Raw genomic sequence first — 22,664 nt, forward strand, 5'->3', positions numbered from 1 at the left:
ACCCTCGTGCAGTTCCTTTAGCGCCTTGGCGGACTTGCAGGAGAGCCATGGCGTGCAGGGCGGAGGCGGCTTGTCCAGCAGCGCCGTAGGCTTTGACCGTAAGAGACGACGTAAACCTACAGGCCTTGGACGGGGGCTTTGGGCACCCACGCCAGGTGGCGGCGCTCTGCGGGCATAGGTGCACCACGAGCGCCTTTATCCACCGGGGGATTGCCGAATAACCCTTGGCCACCCCACCATCGAGGGTAGTGAGAGCGGGGAAGCTGAAAAGATCGGGACCGGGCAGTAAAAGGTGCCTCCCGCGATCTTGTCAGCTCTTCATGCACTTCCGGGAAGAAAGGAACGGGGCGGGGCGTGGCTTTGAGCGGCGCCGCGAGCCCAGGAACCAATCACAGAGCCGCGAGGGTTCAGGGAAGAGCGGTGAAATCCACTCTAACCGATGCTCGCGGCTGTCCGGGAAAGCATGTCGTCATCTCCGCGTCAGCCTGTGACTGGGCGATCGACCCCGAAGGGAGGAGCCCAGCCGAGGCTTCCAACTGGACGAGCCCGCTCTCCGATGCTGCGCTCGAGAGCTCATCACTTTCGCGGGCTCCGAATAAGAGGTCGAACTCGCCGTGAGACGAGCCGGCGGACTCACCCGGAAGCCCGATCGGGGCAGACGAGCGTGCTGGGGAATGGGAGGTCCGCGGGGGGATACCCGGCGGAGGCGGTCCCATTGGGGTCCCCAAATCGCCCCCAGTGCTAGCCGCGCTGGCCTCAAACCCATGGGTAAAATGACCGAGGCGGGAGCCTCTGGGGTGGCTCGCTTCCTTACGAAGGCGAGCCGCGACCGCAACGTTGCCATGGACACATTCTCGCAATGAGAATGTGACCATCCACGAACGCTGTCTCCGCGTGAGCAGTGCCCAGACACGAAAGACAGTGATCGTGACTGTTAGAAGGCGAGAGATAACGAGCACAACCAGGAATAACACACAATCGGAAAAGCATCTTTAAAAAGACGCGTCTTTAAAAAGATGTTCCGTGTGTGCGCTCTTTTAGAGAAATATATACTCTTTTAGAGGGGAAAAATGCTCTTTCAGAAAATATACTCTCTAGTTTTTCTGCCGAAGCGCCCAGGGGCGTTCTCTGCAGTGCACCAGTGCAGAGGAGGGAGAAGCCGCTGAAATGCGCCGTCAGATCCAGCAGGTGAATGAACAGTAGTATTCAGCTCAAAGAGCATGACCGTTCGGCTCCGAAGAGAAAATCTGAATGAGTGGTTGCATACCAGCTCCTTTTATACCCGTATGTTCGGGGGAGTGGCATGCAAATACCACTCGCCAATTTTCATTGGCCTTTTATCAAAGACCAGAGGTGTCTCGGGCTCCCAAGAGTGACCCCTAGTGTCACTACATCGACACCAACGTCGAGTGAGTGACAGATAGGGAACTAGACAGGATTATCGACAGTCTCAGAGAACTGGACAGGCTCAGGGAATGGGACAGGCTCAGGGAACTGGACGGACTTGTCAACGGCCACAGGAAACTGAACAGGCTTGTCAACGGGAACTGTACAGGTGGCTCTAGGATGGGAGTGAGAACAGACAGCTCCAGGATGGGAGCGAGGACAGACAGCTCCAGGATGAGAGCAAGGACAGACAATTCCAGGACGGAAGCGGAATCAAATAGGGGAAATGACCTCTATGGCCATGAGCACTGGCAGTGACTGGGTAACGACCTCCATGGCCATGAGCATGGGCAGAGACTGGGGAAAGGCCTCCGAGGCCGTAGATGCTGGCAGCGGCGGGGGAACGGCCTCCGTGGATGCCGGCAGCGGCAGGGGAACGGCCTCCATGGCCATGGACGTTGGCAGTGGCAGGGCAATGGCCTCCATGGCCATGAGCTCTGGCAGCGACTGAAGAGTAGAGGCCCTTCTCCTCCTCCTTCGGCAGTGAGAAGCACTGCTGCAGTAATGGCACCGCCTCCTGGCAGTCAGCAGCGGGCTCCTCTGCCTCCTGGCATTTGGCAGCGGGCTCCTCTGCCTCCTGGCATTTGGCAGCGGGCTCCTCCACCTCCTGACGGTCAACAGCAGCCCCTCCGCCTCCTGGCGGTCAGCAGCAGGCTTAGGCTGGGAGGGTGCAGCTGAGCCTTTCTTCCTTCTGCTCCTCCACTTAGGAGTTATCAAAGGTCTGGGGTCCCCTTCGTTAGATGGGTCTGTCTGTAATCATGTGTGTCCCAGTGAACACGATGGGACAGGTAACTTACAAACCCCTCGAACGACAAGACCCCCAGACTTCCCATCTTCCAAGCACCCAGGGGACTCTCAAGGCAGGTGTTGAAAAGGTCCTTGAGAGTAGCGTCATTGTAGTTCAGCCCGTCTGTTGTTCTGAGGAACTCGCCAGCAAAAACCCTCACGTCCGCCTCCCCTTGACGAAGGGAACGAAGCTGGTCGAGCTGGGCTGAGGGCTCTCTAATGGACCCCCGGGGAATGGGAGATGGAAAAAGAAGATGGTCATTGCTACTCGAATTTCCAAAAATGTCTAGTTCATTCTGCCAGGTTTTGTTGAGGAAATGGCAGGACTCAAACGCAGAGTAGTGATACTGGCTTTTATTAAAAAACCCCGAAGGGGAAAAAAACACAGTCCAGGGCAACAAACAAGATGACAGGATGGGCTAGAGCAGGGCTGGAACAGACAACAGGACAGGACAGGAACCGACTGGCAGACACTTACCAGGGAACAAATCCACAAGCAACATCCCACAACGAACTGGCACCAGACAGAGCACAAAGGGAGAGAAATCAGGAAGGTAACAAGGTAAAAATGAGGAGGGCAGGTGAAAACAATCAACTAATAATCAGACAGATAATAAGGCAAACGAGAGGGCGAGGTTATCACTGACTGCCAGTATTTTCTGATGATATGCTGCATTCATCTTGCCATCAATGTTCACAAGATTCTTCGTGCCTTTAGAGCTCAAACACCCCCAAAACATCAGTGAGCCACCAACATGCTTCACAGTGGGGATGGTATTCTTTTCACTATAGGCCTTATATAAATGTAAACTTTTGATCAGGGCCATTTGGGTGATTTCTGTTATCATTATGATTTAAAAAGGAGCCAAACTACTGGTCAAAAGTTTTGAAACACTCATTCTTTATTATAATTTTTTTTCTTCATATTTTAGAATAATAGTCAAGTCATCAAAACTATGGAATAACATAAATGGAACAATGGAAATTATGTTGTGGCTAAACAAAATCCAAAATAAATCAAAACTGTGTTATATTTTAGCATCTTCAAAGTAGTCACCCATTGCCTAGAATTTGCAGACATGTACTCTTGACATTTTCTCAACCAACTTCTTGAGGTATCACCCTGGGATGCTTTTTAAACAGTATTGAAGGAGTTCCCATCTATGTTGGGCACTATTGGATGCTTTTCTTTATTATTTGGTCCAAGTCATCAATTTCAAAAGCTTTTTTTTATTATTAAATTTTAGTTTTATAATGAAATTGGTAATTATAATTAATATGGTGGCACAATTATATTTTTGTCTACAAAACTAATTCAAACATTTAAGCATACGCCTTCAGATCAAAAGATTTTTAAGATCGTGAGGAACATTTCAGTCGTGTTTCAAAAGTTTTGACCGGCAGTGTATATGATAATAAATGGCTTCATATGATCACTATCCTTAAAAATCAATGCCAAAATTTCACAATTTCTGCCAGGGTATGCAAACATTTGAGCACAACTCTACATGTCAGGGCTCTGCCACAAAGGGTAAAAAACCCAAAACTAAGGGCAGCACCCTGACAGGAACATCTGAGAGACAGGTTAAGATTGAGTAACTTGTAGATCAGTGTTGACTCGAAACGCAAACTGTTCGAAAGGATTTAGTCCGAATTAGTTAACTTGTTCAACTAGTTCACTGAAAAGAACTGGTTCAAAAGAATGATTAATTCACGAACCGGATGTCACTACTTCATATAGCCCCATGCACTGCAAGGATGTCAGATTGCTCACTTATTTTGGACACTAATTCCCCTTTTACACTTTATTCCCCTTTTTGGACATTTTCTGTTGTTTATTATTTAAAATAAACACCTCTCCAAGGTCTGACACCACATCTACTGTGTCTGTCTCTTGCTGACCCTGTCACAAAAACAAGTGTTTTTGGTGAGGATTTTTGACATCAACGTGACAAGGAAAGTGACAAAACAAGTGAGTCAAGACATTACAGGAATGAATAAACAGTAAACAAATAGCAGACTGTAGCAAAATTACATAATCCTTCCTTTTCATCTCGCTATAATAGTCTATTTTTGCTGCATTGTGAGATTAATCATGAATTAGGGCATTTTATATTTTTATTAATATAATAAGTATAAATAAGTCTATTAAGCATTTATAACATGCAAGTTAAAATGCTCACTATTTGGCAAGTATTGCAGGAAAGTCACCCTTTTTCATGTTGTTATAACTGCATATCAATGATTTATAAAGCATTTGTAAATTATTTACTGGTCATTAATGAACTCCTTTATAATCCTTTATCAAAGGGAACATTAAAAGTAAAGCATATTTATGCAGCATATTTCATAAAGCAGGATTGCATGTTCCACATGATTACATTTTGCTGACAATAATGAGGATTGTACTGGGCTGCCACATAACAAAACAGTGTGTAGATTCATTCCCTAGTAAGCGTAAACAAGAAGCTGGAAAGTTTTCTAATAAGTTCTTGCCTTGTTTTGTCATATGTTCCTGCTGTTATAGTTACTATTATCCTTTGTATTATCAAGCTGTAGCTTATTAAATCTCTGCCGGTGGCTGTGTTGATGATGCTCATCAGGAAAAGTTGGCTGATCACTGATGCAGAAAAATGGCATCATAACACACGTATTAAGTCATCTTTACAGAAGTAAGCAAAGACTGAACCCCAAACGCTTCTCAGGCATGTTCAAAAGCAGGAACTTCGCAGTGGTATTATAAACATTTCATTAGTCTGAAAGCATGAATGGAGACTGCAGAGAAATTGTAAGGAACTTACTTAAACAATCCCCACCGGACCATCCAGGGCGACACTCTGCACAGTACTGCCCTTTTACAAAGAAATCGTCCCTTGGGCCCCATGTGCCATTATTACAGCGCTTGCAGTTCTCAAATATGCTGCAGCCTAAAGTGAAAAAAGTAAAACAGGAATTGGAAAGAGGCGTTAAAAGGTTGGGAAATGGTGTTGATACACTACTGTTGTGAACAAAATATATAAAGTTTTCAGTTTTTTCCATACAGGTGCTCATGACCATTAACACTGCTTGAACTGCCAAAAGCAATAGTGTCAATAACGGAAAATGTTCACAGGCATAAACCTCAAGAGTGTAGTTCTCTTTGATGGAACAGATAGAAGGTCCATCTCCTGTAAATCTTGTTTGTCATTTATATGTTGTGGCTTTCTTTTTCTCTTTATCTGCTGCTTTTGTCAACATCAAGCCCAATGTGAAGACATCAGCAAGGCTCTGACAGTACAGTGATCAAACATCGGTAGAGTTAGCAAATATTTGATGATTTTTAATGTTGTCTCACCCTTCCAAGATAGCAAACGTACATCACCCAGATGTCTGTTTTTTGTATGCATTTTCATCTGTGACACATCGATAAGACAGTTCCTCTCAAATGTCAAAAGGACATTTAGCAGATGTCTTTTAGATGTGTATGATTTAGAACAGTGGTTCTCATCTGGTTTTGCTTCAGAACCCAGATTTTTCATTGGCCAGCAAGTGGTGACCCAACACAGTAAAAAAACGAACCTGTATTTATGTGGGTAAATGCATTAATTGTGATTAAGAAAAATGAACAAGTTAAACTTTTTGTAATAATTGCATGCGTTAATTTTGACAGCTCTAGTTTTTACACAAAAATGCAATACTTACCAGATTAAATACTCTTAGAGATGTACATGTGCTCTCTGGGTTAATTGTGCCATGATACATCTTTAACAAACTGAAACAATTTCCAAACTACTTTTTTCAGCACTGAAATTTTTTTGATTTTTCTTAGATGTAAAAATACCATTTCCCTTTGCTACATCTTTTTATTTAATTTTATTTTTTTAACAGGCTTATGTTGGGGTGTCCATATGATGCTTACAGATGTAGTCTGGGTAGTTTTTGAGACAGAGCCAAAACATTTTTGGAATAGTTTTGACCGTAAACAGCAGTTCAGTCGTTTATTGGATTACAAACATCTGGTTGTTTGCATGTGCAGACATTTTTTAAGACCAGACCATTTACTCTTCACATTGCTGTAACATAAAACCCACAGTCAATCATATAGTCAAGAATAAGACAAACATCATATGTCCTTTTTTCAGAAGAAATAAATAAATAAAATAAAATTCCCATCTGGAATGAATTAGATAAGTGTTTTATTTATTAACAAGTTCCAGAGAAAAATTATATTTGCAAGATCAGCTGAGAAAATGGATCACCAACAGACTGTTATACAGAAGAAAACGTTCATTAAAAAGCATATTTTGCCAAGCTTTTTATTCTTTTCAGAAATGCACTATTTACACGTGGAGAATTATTTAGTTTCTGTTGATGTTTTTTTTTTTTTTTTTACAAGGTCCCTATATACAACACACATAAAATCAACATAAGATAGTATTAGTGTAAAACCATAAGACATTACATGGACAAACTGCATCCTTAACAGAATGCATTTTAGAAATCAGGGACTGGATGACTCATAACTTCCTAAACTTAATAGTGATATAACAGACATCCTACTTGTAGGTACCAATAATCTCACCAGTATATACTGGTTCTCTTGATACTCGCTTTAAGCTGTCATCATTTGGCTGAAGGGCGTTTTGTGTTGCAGCCCCCAAATGATGGAACTCGCTACCAAAAACTCTCTGTGATATCTCCACCATTTCTGATTTCAAGACCGAACTGAAAACCTACCTTTTCATTGTTTCCTTGATCTTATAACTTCTTTTAACTCTTGGTTAATTGCTGATATCCTGTCTGATATACCATTATATCTATCCTTATATTTTTTTTATTTTTTTATTGTGTACTATTCTTTCTGTCACATATTCCCTGTGTTTTTGCTTAGACTTTTATGTTGAAATTCTTGTTTAGTTCCTGTTTCCTGTGGTTTTGTAGTCCTTTGTAGTTTTTTCATGATTGGTTCTCTCTGATTGTTTCCCCATGTGTTCCTCATTCTCTGATTGTTTCCCCAGGTGTTCCTTGTCTTCCCTTGTGTATTTAAGCCCTTGTTTCCCCTGGTTAATTTGTCAGTCTTTACATGTGTTGTCATGCTCTGCGCTTGGTTTCCCGTGTTTTGTTTTTTATATTCTGAGTTTCTTTGTTTATCCTTTTGTTAATAAAGCTGCGTTTAGATCCTCATTCCTTGCCTGCCTCATCACAGAAAGACTAACCAAAAAATGGATCTAGCAGCCATGTTCACTCAATTGAGCCAGGCAGATTTACCCATTAGGGAATACTCCCGTTTCTTCTGCGCCATTGCCAGCCTCACAGGTTTTGAGGACTCCCATCTCAAGAAAATATACCGAATAGGTTTAACCTATTATCGGTGGAGGGAATTGCCTGAGATGGGAGCCTACACATGGAGGGATTATGTGAGGTTGACCCAGGACACTCTGGAATCTAAGGATCCTCCTCTCCCTAAGCTGACCCTGGCTTCAGTGATCTCGAAGCCTGCCACGGCCAACGAGCCAGCGCCCACGCCTGCCACGGCCAACGAGCTAGAAGCCTCGTCCTTCTCAGAGCCTGCGTTGCCAGCCTTGTCCTTCCCAGAGCCTGCGTTGCCTGCCTCATCCGTCCCAGAGCCTGCGTTGTCAACTTCAGCCATCCGGAGGAGGAGAAGGTGAAGAAAAGTTTCCCAGAGGTCGTTCCCGAGTCTCTACCCATGCCCACGACCACAGAGGTCGTTCCCGAGTCTCTACCCATGCCCACGACCATGGAGGTTGTTCCCGAGTCTCTACCCATGCCCACGACCACGGAGGTCGTTCCCGAGTCTCCACCCATGCCCACGACCACAGAGGTCATTCCCGAGTCTCGGCCCATGCCCACGACCACGGAGGTCGTTCCCGAGTCTCCGCCCATGTTCACGATCACAGTGGTCGTTCCCGAGTCTCCACCCATGCCCACGACCACGGAGGTCATTCCCGAGTCTACGTCCATGCTCACGACCACAGAGGTCGTTCCCGAGTCTCCGCTCATGCCCACGATCACAGAGGTCATTTCCCAGTTTCTGCCCATGCCCATGACCACAGAGGTCGTTCCCGTGTCTCTCCCCATGTTCGCGACCATGGAGGTCATTTCCCATTGATCCAGGACTTGAGCCTGCCACGGCTCCGCCTTCCACAGCTTCGCCCCTCGAGCCTGCCATGGCTCTGTCTTCCACGGCTCCGCCCCAGAGTCTTCCACGGCTCCGCCCCAGAGTCTTCCACAGCTCCGCCTGCTCCCCCAGAGACCATTCTTCCTGCGGCTCCGCCCGCTCCCCCAGAGACCATTCTTCCTGCGGCTCCGCCCACTCCCCCAGAGACTCCTCCTACAGCTGCTCTGCCACCTGTCTCGGCCCTGAGGCCACCTCCCAGGCCTCCTGACCCTGTCTCGGCCCTGCGGCCACCTCCCAGGCCTCCTAATCCTGTCTTGGCCCTACAGCCGCCTCCCAGTCCCCACCATGAGGTCATCTCCTTGGTCTCCTTGGTCTCCTGGCCATCCGCCTGATCTGCTCTGGTCTCCCTGGTCTCCTGGCCGTCCGCCTGATCTGCTCTGGTCTCCCTGGTCGCCTGGCCATCCACCTGATCTGCTCTGATCTGCTCTGGTCTCCTGGCCGTCTGCCTGATCTGCTCTGGTCTCCTGGCCGTCTGCCTGATCTGCTCTGGTCTCCTGGCCGTCCGCCTGATCTGCTCTGGTCTCCTGGCCGTCTGCCTGATCTGCTCTGGTCTCCTGGCCGTCCGCCTGATCTGCTCTGGTCTCCTGGCCGTCCGCCTGGTCTGCTCTGGTCTCCTGGCCATCCGCCTGGTCTGGTCTGGTCTCCTGGCCGTCCACCTGATCTGCTCTGGTCTACTTGGTCCTCCGAGCCTGCAGCGTCGCCCTGGCTCTCCATCCCTCTGGCTCTGCCTTGTTTCCAAGCCTCCCTGTCTTTGCCTTGTTCCTCTGCTCCCCTTGTGCCCCCCTGAACTACCTGTTTTCCCCCACACCCCATGGACAATTTGTTTTTTTGTTTTGTTTTTGGATCATCTGGAATCCACTCCTTATAAGGGGGGCTCTGTCACATATTCCCTGTGTTTTTGCTTAGACTTAATTTAAAATTCTTGTTTAGTTCCTGTTTCCTGTGGTTTTGCAGTCCTTTTGTAGTTTTTTTTTTTTTTATTTTCATGATTGGTTCTCTCTGATTGTTTCCCCAGGTGTTCCTTGTCTTCCCTTGTGTATTTAAGCCCTTGTTTCCCCTGGTTAATTTGTCAGTCTTTACATATGTGTTGTCATGTTCTGTGCTTGGTTTCCCGTGTTTTGTTTTTTATATTCTGAGTTTCTTTGTTTATCCTTTTGTTAATAAAGCTGCGTTTAGTTCCTCATTCCTCGCCTGCCTCCCTTGAATTTTAAAGTGACCTTGAGTTGGCAAAAAGGTGCTATATAAAATAAACTTATCATTATACACTGAAAAATGTTAATTAAAAATGTGCTTTGTATGGTAACATTTAAGCTAATTGATTCAAGTAAAAAAACATGTTTAAATAAACCTGACTACATAGGGGTTACTTCAGGAAGAAATAGCTCCTTAATGTAACAATTGCAGGTTACCTCTTTTTTCAGTGTACTGTGAGAGTGTGCTATCTGCTCACCAGGGTGTATGATGCAGGGATCACACTCATTTACAGCGTTACGGCAGCATGGCACAGCGTAGCCCACTGGAGTCCCTTGAAGAGGACATTTACAGTGGATGACATCATATTCACAGCATCCTCTGCACATCACACTCCACTCTGGCCCTGGACAGTAGTTATACAGGAATCTGTAATCTATCAAACAACACAGATTATTACACTCAAGACACACTTTGTGTTTATCAAATCATTGTGACATCACGGCTTGTTTATTTAAAAAAAAAAGTAAAAAGAAGAGCTTTTATTATCTGATAACATTTTATGTTATAATATCACTAACAGCCAGGATTAATTAATTAATTTGAACTGTTATTATGCATTGTGTAATGTGTTGTAATGAAACAATCTTTTGATATGATGTGCAAACCTGTTGTTTTTATAGCCTATGGATAAATGATGCTGACATTCATTTCCAATGTTTAGGGAATGATAATTAGTGTAATAGTACAAATTCAGTAGGTCAGTAGGTAGGCTGGTAGGTCGATAGATAGATAGATAGATAGATAGATAGATAGATAGATATTGTTCCTACATTATTAATACATTAATAAGCTACATATCAATAGTATGTTATTTGTTTCAGTTCACTTTAGCAAATTATTTATTATTGTTTAATAAGTTCATGCAGTTTGATTGTTTTTTTATCCTTAGTAAACAACTTGTTAATCATACCTAACTCATGTATTTTAGTTGATGCAAACCAGTGGTAAAGAAGTGTTTATGAGAACATTAAGAAAGCATAAATTCATAGTTAATAAAGATATTAAATATGTAATGAACTGGATAAACGTTTCTGCTTAATTAATGTGTATATTAATGTTTTTGGAACACTCACTATTCAATCAATTAATGCTTAATAAAGGTCGTAATAAAGCACTTACTAATGGTTAGCTAAGGATTTTGCGTGACCTAATATAAAGTGAGAACTATATATGCCTAATTAAACATTCATTAACATGGTTCAACAGTAAGTATGGCCATCTGGCCCTGGCCAAGTATGAGAGTTTCGCCTTTCAGGCCAGTATTGCGTTGTCACTAAAACTTCTGTTGATCTTGTAAATGTGTTGTACATGTGTCATAGTCTGATTATTAAACCACAACAGCCTGCGATTTCATTTAAGAAATATCCAGTTCTCTTGTGTTGCACACTTCAAAGTAATATGATGAATTTGATGAACTCTTTACATTATTTTGATTAGTCATATTTGTATTTAAAAAATAATTAACATTTTAAACATGGAATTCAGAAAAATAAAATAGAAAACAGAATTTGGGAAAACAAAACAGAATTAGGAAAGAAAATATTTGATAGAGTCCTATTTTTTATGCCTTGCAAACTTAAACATTTGCATTTTCTTTGAAGTAATAAAAGTTGTTGATGTATTGAATATCTAATTTTGCTCACTGAAACTTGTCATCAAAGTGGTGATTTGGCTAAAAATAGTTTTCTATGAGAGACAAATGTGTCTTCCTGAAGGGGGTGCCTCCCAGCCTCAATCCTGAAAGTGGAATTCTTCGTTGATCAGCATTTAAATCTTAGGATGTTTTTGTCATACTGCAGACATTTATACATTAAATACTGCGCTTGTATATTTTTACTACAAGGATTGGTACCTGAGATACAAATACGCCCCTGCAATCTCTGGAAAATTATTACATAATATGCCCTATTCAGTAACCACAAACTACTGTTATTGTTTCATCCAGCTCAGCACTGAAAAAAGGAGCATGTATGGCGTGACAACGTCACTTGTACACTTCAGCAGCATAGTAAGGACATTTTCACTAATGAAATTCAATAGGCACTGAATTGGCAAAATATCTAAATTCAATAATATAATGTTAAATGCTCTTTCCTATTTCTGTTTTTTTTATTTTTTTATTTTTTATTTTTTTTGCCATTTTATCACTGTCATTTGACCGTAGTGACGTGCTGGCTGTTTCCAGAGTGTGCGCACAGACTGAAGCCGGATTTTTCATTAAATTTAATGAAATATTTATAGTAGGTCCACTGGTGAAACTGAATTAAACAGTCATTTTAATTGGCAATAATGAGAACAAGTCTGCTCATATAGCTTAATAGGAAGGAAAATGCTAAAGTGGCGTTTGAGCAATTAGAGGATCTTTTAATAAATTGTGTATTTTCCTCTCTCACTTTTATTCCAATACTTTTGTGTTGTGTCTGTCTGTTTGTTTGTTTTTTTGTTAAGCTTTAGTGTCTGTTTTGTGCCTTTGTGATTGAGATGCTGTGGAGATGGTTATTTCAGGGCCAAGTTCATAGTAATGGATAAGTGGGTCATTAATAAATGTATAATGAGGCAAATACAGTTCTTACTTTAGATTAGGTCATGCAAAATGCTTAGTTAGCAAATATTCAATGCTTATTACAACCTATATATTAAGTAATAATTGCTTTAATAGTAAGTGTTACAAAAACAAATACATTAATAACATTTAAATGTAAATTCAATTAATTACATATATAATTTACTTATTTACTATGAATTCATGCCTTATTCATGTAAAAAAAAAACACATTATCAAACTGTCTATAAATTAACTTATTAAAAATTAATACATCATTTGCTACAGTGAATATAAACAAATAACAAACTATTTGTATGTAGCTTATTAATGTAGGAACAATTGTTTATAAATGATCAATTGACTATAAACTAATGCTTTACAAATACTTTATACTGTGTAGTTATTATAAAGTGATACCGATCAATCTATACTCAAAGTACTCAATAATAACAGAATTTGCTTTATATGATCTCAGATTGTATGTGCAGTTGTGAAGTGGAGCACTGTAAAGACTTTATCCCATAATGACACTGTGGCATTTCTTCATGTTATGTTCAGTTCATTCTCCCCTTGTGAATCAGTCAATTATTGAGTGCTAGTTTGACCCCCTCAAGAAAGAACTTGATCACATTTACACCTCTACACCTTGGCGGTGTTTCCCAAAAGCATTGCAAGTTTAAGATGTTCGTAGATTGGTGCCAATGGTTTCTACGATCTACTTAGGCTTACGATGCTTTTGGGAAACGCAGCCCTATTTGGGTTAGTTTTGAAGATTTTAACATAATTAAATCAACAGCACAGTTAATTTGTGATATATTTTTGAGTACCTGCAGTCATGTTTTGCTTTGGACTACAGTTAAAACAGATTGGTACAATATATTTGTTAAACACTTTGACCACAAGTGATCTTTCTGGTCTATTTCTATAGATGGTGTCCTGCAAAATTACAACATACTGTATGTACCTTTTCAGATAAGAAACATTCAAATATTTATTTATTTTTAAATCTATGAAATATTTTTATTTTGACACCAAAATGTGCAAAAAAGTGACTAAACATTCATTATATTTTTATCATGTAACCAGAAAGAAAGTATTGATTTGATTATGTTGGGGTTGCAAATCATGACATTTTAGCCATCACAAACAGTTACATCTAATGTAAAGAGATTCATTTTGAAGATGAGTTTTATTCAGTATTTTAAAATCTAAATCTATAGTGTTGCATTTTAAATCATTTGAAATATTTAAATAATGCAAACCACCAAACGGATCTTATTAATTGTGTGTTCTTCCCCCACCATTACAGTTTTTATGAATGCATTCAGCTCTGTGAACCTACATGTACTGGTACAGCTTGTGTTCTCTTTTAAAGGTGGATGCTTTGTTTTCTTTTGGAGCTGGATTATGTCCAAAGAATTTACAAATCATATATTCAGTCATTCTTTTAAGTCAGTTACTTTAGCACTGACCATGTGTAACTTATACGCTACACTGCGTGTTGGTGTTACCTGACCTGACCTCCACACAATCTCAGTGCTGACATTATTCAGAATAATTTACCAGCCAACAATAAATAGAATGTCTTCCTGCAGCTGGATGACATCAGTGCTCAGCTGACATGTGTTATGTCTACAGTCTCTCTCCCCGCCCACTAAAAAACCCCAACTTTCTGAACAACAACATTTTTGTGGGTTTACAAGACAAAGTGTGACACATTCAAGTAGACGTGGAATGCATAAAATAAGAAAACGTCCATCATGGTTAAGCAATGGTCAATTCAACTCAAAGTACACTTTTGCAAAGTTGACAAACAGAGTGAACGCATTCCTGTGCACTGATTTAATCAGCAGGCGACCTCATGTCTCTATGCGTGCGTGCATGTGTGTGTGTGTTTGTATGAGTGTGTTGCTTGCTTAAGAAAAACAAAGGAGCAGCAGTAAGGGGGTGTCTGTATGCATTTAAGTGAGTAAGATAGCAAAAGTCTCACTGAGGTTTCAATGCCTTTTTTATATCCGGGCTGAGGATGTTAAACAAGAGAAAAACTAAACATGGGGAACTGTATTAAATTCTGTTATTTTAGTTATAATTATTATAGCAATACTATATGGATTGTTACAGTTTAAAGTTACAAGTTTGTCACGAGAGGGAACAATGACGTTATTTAACAACTATGCGTTTATTGAACATACCGCATGAGCTACACATTTCAGTGAACCGCATATATCCCCACTGCCCATTTCCCTGGGCTCCCAATATATATATGGGTGGAGTCCCCGCCAATACAGGTACAATTTGATTGGCCAACATAATAAGGCTGGTTCCACACATCTCTTTTGAAAAAAGAACATTCTATTTTTCTTTAACACAATAACAAATCAATGCAACACAATGAAACTACATCACTGTGGTTGTTTTTTCCTTTTACCAATTAAAGACATTAAAGAACAATCTGATATAACATTTCTTGTGTCATTTTCTCTTTTATTTCTCCTCCTCTCCCCTCTTTTTGTTTTTCCAAACAAGAACAATAGAACAAAGGAACACTCTAATCAGTCTCTGTAAACGAATGAACGTTTTGGTGTTTTCACAACTCTTCCGCTGAAAGTTGCAACTGGTGGTGCCTTCACAGGTGCAGCAGGAGCAACCGCAGGAGTATTTAAATGTCCAGTTCCTGCACCAGGGGGGCCTGAATTCTTCCCTCCTTGTTGTTCACTGCACCCAGTAGCATCTGGTTGCAATGGCATCGCTGGCAGATGTTTACAGTTCCTGCGTAGGACAGCTCCATTCTGTGTTTGCACCATGTAAGATCTTGGTTCACATGTTTTGTTCAGCAACACAGCTGGTGTTTTCCAGCCTTTCTCACTGTCCAGTTTAAGAAGAACTTTCTCCCCAGGTTGAAGTTCTGGTAAAACACAAGCAGAGTGTCTCCAATCATATAAGAACTTGTAGGATTCCTTTGCAACCTTATCCTTCCACTCCATGGCTTTGTAATTAGTGGGTTGAGGCTGGTGTTTTTCCTCAAGCATTGGCAGGTTGGTTCTGATCTGTCGACCTGTCATTATCTGGGCAGGGCTTAGTCCAGTTGCAGTCATGGGTGTTGCCCGGTAGCACATCAGTGCCATATGAGGATCAGGTTGGCAGATAATCCGTTTTGCAGTTAGAACTGCTCTCTCTGCAGCTCCATTGGCATGGGAAAAATGAGGACTTGAGGTTGTGTGGTGAAAATCGTAGTCTGTACTGAACTGCTGAAATTCAGCTGAGGTGAACTGTGTGCCATTGTCAGATACAAGCTCCCTGGGAATTCCCCATCTTACAATTACGCACTTCAGTCTGCTGATAACATGGAAGCTGGATGGTGTCTGAAGGTGGGCTATTTTGATGTCACGCGAGTAGTAGTCTACGACTATCAAGTAAGGTTTACCATTCAACTCGCATAAATCTGCTGCAATTTTGCACCAGGGACCAACAGGCAAGGGGGTAGTGATTAAAGGTTCTTTCCTTTGAATGGGTTTGTGGGCCCTACAAAAGGTGCACATTGAGACCCTCCTGTTAATGTCATTACCTATTGCAGGCCACCAAACTGACATCTTTGCCCTCTGACAGCACTTGGATAAACCTTGATGCCCTTCGTGAATTCGGCTTAACACCTCCTCCCTCATCGACTCAGGAATGACAATACTGCCCTCATACAGGAGCAGCCCATTAACAACAGACAAGAAGCCCTAGCAGTGTGATAGCCACTCAGCTGGAAGGGTATATGCTTTGGCCAACCCTTGCTGAGAAAGCTTATCATTGCCTGGAGATCTGCATCTTCCTCTGTGGCCTCTCTAATGGTAACTAGCTATGATTGTGACACCTCTTTAGATGTGATGACTGCTTCAACATATGCCTTCACCTCATCTTCCATCTCTGAGTGGCAGTGCCCTCTCAGAGGATTCCGAGAAAGTGTGTCCATCACCACCAAACATTTACCAGGGACATGCACTGCTTTCACACTGAAGTGCATGAGGCGCATTAGTAACCGCTGACACCGTAATGGGGCACGATCAATATCATACAAGTTAATGAGTGGGACCAAAGGTTTGTGGTCTGTTTGCAGGCAAAATTCATCCAAGCCTTGAAAGTAGCAGGCGAACCGCTCGCATGCCCACACACCTGCCAGGCACTCCTTTTCGATTTGGGAGTATCTGCGCTCCGCTTCAGTCAAGGTTCTGGAACAGAATGCGACTGCACGTGCTGCATCACCATGAACTTGAAGCAAGGCAGCTCCAAACCCAAAACTACTTGCATCTGCACTGACCATAGTGGGTTTCTCAGGATCGTAATATGCAAGAGCAGGAGCTGTGGCTAACTTGTACTTTACTTTGTTCAGAGCCTGCTCATGGACTTCTGTACAAAGCCAGATTGCATCCTTCTTCAGCAGAGCTGTAACTGGCTGGAGCTCTGTGGAAAGCTCTGGCACAAATTTGCCTAAATAATTGATCATTCCTAGAATTTGCCTAAGCTCTGTCACATTAGTGGGACTAGGCATATCGGTGATTGCCTTCACCTTGGTTGCATCAGGCTTAATTCCTTCATGACCGATTGTGTGGCCAAAATACTGCAGCTCAGATTGTTAAAGTGACATTTATCATGGTTCAATTTCAGACCTGACTTTCTGATATTTCTCAGAACAGCCTCAAGATTCTCATCATGCTCGTTTTGGTCATTGCCATAAACAAGTATTTCATCCATGACAACTACAGTGCCTTTGTGTCCAATTAAAAGTCTACTCATTTCTCTTTGGAAAATTTTGGGTGCTGAAGTAACCCCAAACGGTAGTCTATTAAAACAGAACCGTCCTACTGGAGTTATGAATGTGGTCAACTTCACACAGCTTGGGTCCAAAGGGATTTGCCAAAACCCTGAGGATGCGTCCAGAGTAGAAAATACACAGGCTCCTGAGAGTTTGGGGGCAATATCCTCTAATGATGGGAAAATAAAGTGCTCACGTTTTACAGCCTGATTCAAACGTTTGAGGTCAACACAAATCCTGAAAGAACCATTATTTTTTACTACAGGCACCATTGGGGCGCACCATTCCATTGGTTCAGTGACTTCAGAGATTATCCCTAAGGACCACATGTGCTTAAGTTCCTGTTCTACCTTAGGAAACAGGGGAAAGGGAATTTTATGAGGGCTGGCCAGACTATAAGGAGTGGCATCTGTCTTAAGCTCAATTTTCACTGGTTCACATTTGAGCAAGCCAATGTCTCCATAGACATCATTGTGGTCTGTGATTTCATCCACTCTCTGTACTAGGCCCATCTTACAAGCAGTGCTTCGACTGAGCAAATTGTTATCAAATGGCCCAGCTACAACAAAAACCCAAAATTCAAAAATGTTCCCTTTACTTTCAGTATTTGCTAGGAATTTTCCCATACAGCTCACTTTTCCCCCAGGACTTCTCACGTTTATACTGGTTTTGATCAGTGGAAGGTGCCCTTGTAAGCTCTCATATGTAGAGCGTGACATGATGGTGATGTCAACCCCAGTATCAATTTTGAACTTGACTGACCTGCCCTGTATAGGCAGAGTAATGCACCACCTGTCCTTAGAAGCAGACTCATTCATTACTGACCCGATGAAAAATGCATCACATGTCTCAGTGTCACACACTACCAGCTCTTTGACATTTTTCGTTTTACATGCAAATGCAAAATGTCCTAACTTATTGCATCTCTTACATCGCTTATTCGTGCGGGGCAATTATTCTGTGTGTGTGTGCGATTACAGCGTGTGCAGTCTATGGCTTGTACCACACTTTTCCTTATTTGGTGGTCCCATAAAGCGCTTCGTGCCTTTCCGTTGTCCGTGCTGTACTGCGTTCACTTCAGCGGCCGCTCCCCCGCTCGCATTTTGGGTCTTAATGAGCTCAGACTGCCATGCGATCTGGACCGCTATGTCCAAAGTCAGTTCAGGTTCCATTTGTAACCTTTGGGAAACGTCATCTGCAATCCCTATGATGACTCTGTCCCTTATTTGTTCCTCTTTGCTCGCACCGAACTCGCAGTATTTGGCCAATTCATAGAGGCATCTCACAAAAGCCTCAACAGTCTCTCCCGATCTCTGTGTGTGCTGGTGAAAACAGGCCCTCTCATGTATAACGTTCCTCCGGGGAACTAAATGTTCATTAAATTTGCCAACAACAGTCTCTTAATTACTTGCATGCGAAGCTTCGGCAAACATGAACGATGCGAATATTGCTTCGGCATCTTTACCCATTGCATAAACAGGGAATTGACTTGTACTTCACCGCTTTCCTTTTTCAGCTGCGTTGTGACGATGCGAAACCGGGAGAACCGCTGGATCCATGCGGGCAAGGTCGCAGGCTGTGCGAAGTCAAAAGCCTCTGGTGCATTGAGCTTGGACATTATACCATTCAAAACAAGGTTGTGGGTGCAACCTAAACTTCTGACACCATGTCACGAGAGGGAACAACGGCGTTATTTAACAACTATGCATTTATTGAACAAACTGCATGAGCTGCACATTTCAGTGAACTGCATAAAAACCCACTGCCCATTTCCCCGGGCTCCCAATATATAATATGGGTGGAGTCCCCGCCAATACAGGTACAATTTGACTGGCCAACATAATAAGGCTGATTCCACTCAAAGTTCTTGTAAAAATGCAAAACTATAATGTTATTAGACTTTGTAAAATGGATAAAGCACAATAAAGCACAGCTGTGACCTCTTTACTGATCTACTATTTGTATCACTCCACAGCACCCAAAGCTGACTACTATTTTTGTTGCAAATGTAATAGGGTAAAAAAGGAAACCGTTGAAGCCTTTCAATGTATTGTCTTTCACCAATACATTTTTTTTGTTTTTTTTGTTAATTATTTCATGAAGTACTGTTTGTGACCCCTGCTGTCGATTTTATAAATATGTTGGCCATTCAGAATTAAATTGTGAGGCCATTCCACTCCCCCAGCAAAGAAAGTTTCACATAATGTGTGTGTGTGCATGTGTGTGTGTTTTTTTTATATATATACACTACCGGTCAAAAGTTTTGAAACACTTGACTGAAATGTTTCTCATGATCTTAAAAATATTTTGATCTGAAGGCGTATGCTTAAATGTTTGAAATTAGTTTTGTAGACCAAAATATAATTGTGCCACCATATTAATTTATTTCATTATAAAACAAAAATTTTATAAAAAAATATTTTTTTGAAATTGATGACTTGGACTAAATAATAAAGAAGAGCAGCCAATAAGTGCCCAACATAGATGGGAACTCCTTCAATACTGTTTAAAAAGCATCCCAGGGTGATACCTCAAGAAGTTGGTTGAGAAAATGTCAAGAGTACATGTCTGCAAATTCTAGGCAAAGGGTGACTACTTTGAAGATGCTAAAATATAACACAGTTTTGATTTATTTTGGATTTTGTTTAGTCATAACATAATTCCCAAAGTTCCATTTATGTTATTCCATAGTTTTGATGACTTTACTATTATTCTAAATGTGAAAAAAAAAAAAAAAAAAAATATATAATAAAGAATGAGTAAGTGTTTCAAACCTTTTGACCGGTAGTGTATATATTTTATATTATATACGCAGTTCTCTCGTTTTTATTTGAGCTCCATCAGATGAGGCTGGATACACATAACAACATTCTGTTGCTGTTTACAGGGACTGTTTCTTCTAGCAGAAGGATGGCATTTAATGATTTTGCTTCAAAAATAATATTTTAATTTAATAAATATTTGTGTCCTTAATATTTTTATAATGTGGTAAGCATTTCAAAAAACCAATAAGGCCCTCAAGGCACCATATTTTGAATTTATAGTGAATTTAGTCATGGGTGAAGGGGTTGCAGGCACGACGTAATGCAGAGTGCCTGCAGGGGTCCCGCCCTGATGGTAAAGTGAAGCGTGATTTGTTGAAGATAGAATGTGCTACGATTGGTCTGAGTAATGTTTACCAATTGAGTAGACGATGGGTGGAGTCCACCTATTTGTGGATTGCCTGCAGCTCTCCCACAAGAAATGTTTCAGAATTCTGCCATCCACAAATGCACAGCAAGTGATCCACAAATGAATGCTGGACAGAGTTGTATTTGTGAGTTAAAAAATATATTTGTAAATAATTTTCTTTTTTGCAAATCTCACTTTATTTTTGTGAAACTCCTAACATATATTTGTAAATCTCATTCTTTTTATTTGTGAATTTCATTTTGTGAAACTCCTTACATTTATTAGTGGATCTCATTCAATTTATTTGTGAATCAACTTTCCATTTGTGAATCTCTTTCCATTAGTCTCTGAATTAGAAACAATTCTATCTGCATAACCTGTGAGCCATTTGTTAATTGAGTTAAAAGTGTTACTTGTTGTGTTTGAACATATTTTGCAATGTGGGATCAGACAGATGTACTGATTAGTGCTTGCATGGCTCATTTACTCTCCCTTTTGCCAACAGGTGAAAGAGTTTATGGGAGAAAGCCACAAAATACATGTTTTTAAACATATATTTCCCATTTATGCTGAAAATAAAAGAGTTGATGACCAGCACAGAAATATTATGTTCCTTTTTATTCAACATACATCATCACACAATGCAGATTTGGACTCACATCATGTGGAGCCCGTTACAATGGTGCCGTGATCCTTTAAGAATTCATCCAAAGATCGATGTCATTTTGTTCACTGTGGGAAGCTACAGTGACTTAATATTTTGTCATCAGGTATTTTAAAGGACTGATACATGAAGACTAGCATACCTGTTAATCAACACTAGCATACCTGCTAACATTGGATTGTGAAAAATAGGGAAGGCGAAGGCGATCTAGAGGGTAACCACACCTCTAGAGACAGGCCACCAACCAAGCAATCTCCAACTACACAAAAGAGCACAGTTAACATTGACAGAGAAAACTACCTTCACATTTGACAGTACAAACAATGATCCGACCTCGGACATGACACACGAGGGGATTTAAATAAGTGGGGAACAAACAAGGGGCAGGTACCACTCACAGCTGAAGGTTGTAATGATCAGCGTTCCCATGGAAACAATCAGGGTTCCCATGGAAATGCTGATTCAGCATGCCAGCGCACGCTGAAACAGATAAGGGCAAAACGTAAACAAGGTTTGACAAAACAGACATGGGACGATGATGCCACGGTCCTCATCAGATGAAACACACAACCTGGCAAGGTGCCAGGACTGTGACATCACCGGAGGGTGCACGGCGGCAACCTATTTCACACTGCGATAACCCACCATCGGACCAGTGTACCCACACAAAGCACAAACACAAAACACAAGACAGACAGGGGACGATGATGTCATGGTCCTCATCAGACAAAACCCAACCTGACAGGTTGACAGGACCATGACATCACCGGAGAGCGCACGGCAGAAACGCGCACAGCGGTCCCAAACATCCAGACCCATGAGCTCACACAAAAGGGGTACACAAAACACTGTGGCAGGCCGATACTGTCATGGTCCGGTCAGGCAGAACCCCAACCTGATAAGGTGACTGGACCCTGACAGGTGACGGCTCAGACAGACTCACTGTACAAGACTGGGAAAATGTCTCATGTCTCTGTATTTGACAAAACATGCCATTCCAATTCAATAGCATTCACAAGAAATCCTGGATAGGTTTATGGGCAAAGCAGGTGATGTAGTGAGAATCAAACTGCGTAACTACACATCTGCTGATTTTTCGACATCTTAAATCAACATTTCAGCAAAATAACTTACTCTAGTATGCCCTTAGCTGATTTCTATAATACACTGCCAATGCCAAATGAAAATGCTATGGATTATTGGATTAAACTGAACAAGACAATGGATGTTGCAAAGGAATGCTTGGAGAGACAGGGCAGAAGCATCTGTGATCCAAGTCATGATATCAGTATGATGTTTATCAAACATTGCCCAGATCAGTCTCTTTTTTGGTGTCTTTAAGTTCAAGTCGGTGGAGAAATGGTCAGCCTGTGAGATCCAAGAGAGGCTTGATGAACACATGCAGGAGAAAAAAGCTCGAGCCACAGCAAAGTCACAGAGATTAAACATAACAGAGCATAGAGTTTGTACTCAGAGCCATATATCATATGTAGTGGAGGTGTCAGATCCTAGTGCTGCTTCTTCTATGCTGCCATCTTTTCCTGCCCAGCATGGTACATGAAAAGCCTGGTGAGTCTGTTAGATAGTTTAGTCACTCAACAGACCCAGTTCCAAACCAGCCCTTTTTGTCAGGCTAAGTTATCTCAGTCTTACCGCAGACCATACAGAATATGTGGAACTTTAGATCATTCCACATTGTCTCACTGTAGACAAGAAGGTAGATGCCTGAAGTGCTTTTCTCCTGGACTCTGGAAGAAGCACTGTCCTCAGCAGACCAGTCAGTGCCAACCTCATTCTGGCCTTGAGGTTAGTGGTCCAGCTC

The 22,664-nt window shown here is 41.8% G+C and overlaps 1 protein-coding gene across 3 annotated transcripts in view; it reads right to left on the reverse strand.

Moving 5' to 3' along the window:
* The window catches only part of pamr1b (peptidase domain containing associated with muscle regeneration 1b), a 143,798-nt gene that overhangs the window by 81,071 nt on the left and 40,063 nt on the right, over nt 1–22,664 (reverse strand). For all 3 annotated transcript variants that reach the window (XM_051692035.1, XM_051692034.1, XM_051692032.1), the window contains exons 2-3: nt 9,861–10,037; nt 5,034–5,159 (exon numbers count right to left, since the gene is read on the reverse strand). In XM_051692035.1, coding sequence (XP_051547995.1) covers nt 5,034–5,159; nt 9,861–10,037 — 303 coding nt within the window. The remainder of the gene's footprint in view (nt 1–5,033; nt 5,160–9,860; nt 10,038–22,664) is intronic.

Source organism: Myxocyprinus asiaticus, chromosome 48, assembly GCF_019703515.2.
Source record: "Myxocyprinus asiaticus isolate MX2 ecotype Aquarium Trade chromosome 48, UBuf_Myxa_2, whole genome shotgun sequence".
In the NCBI taxonomy this organism is placed as follows: Eukaryota; Metazoa; Chordata; class Actinopteri; order Cypriniformes; family Catostomidae; genus Myxocyprinus; species Myxocyprinus asiaticus.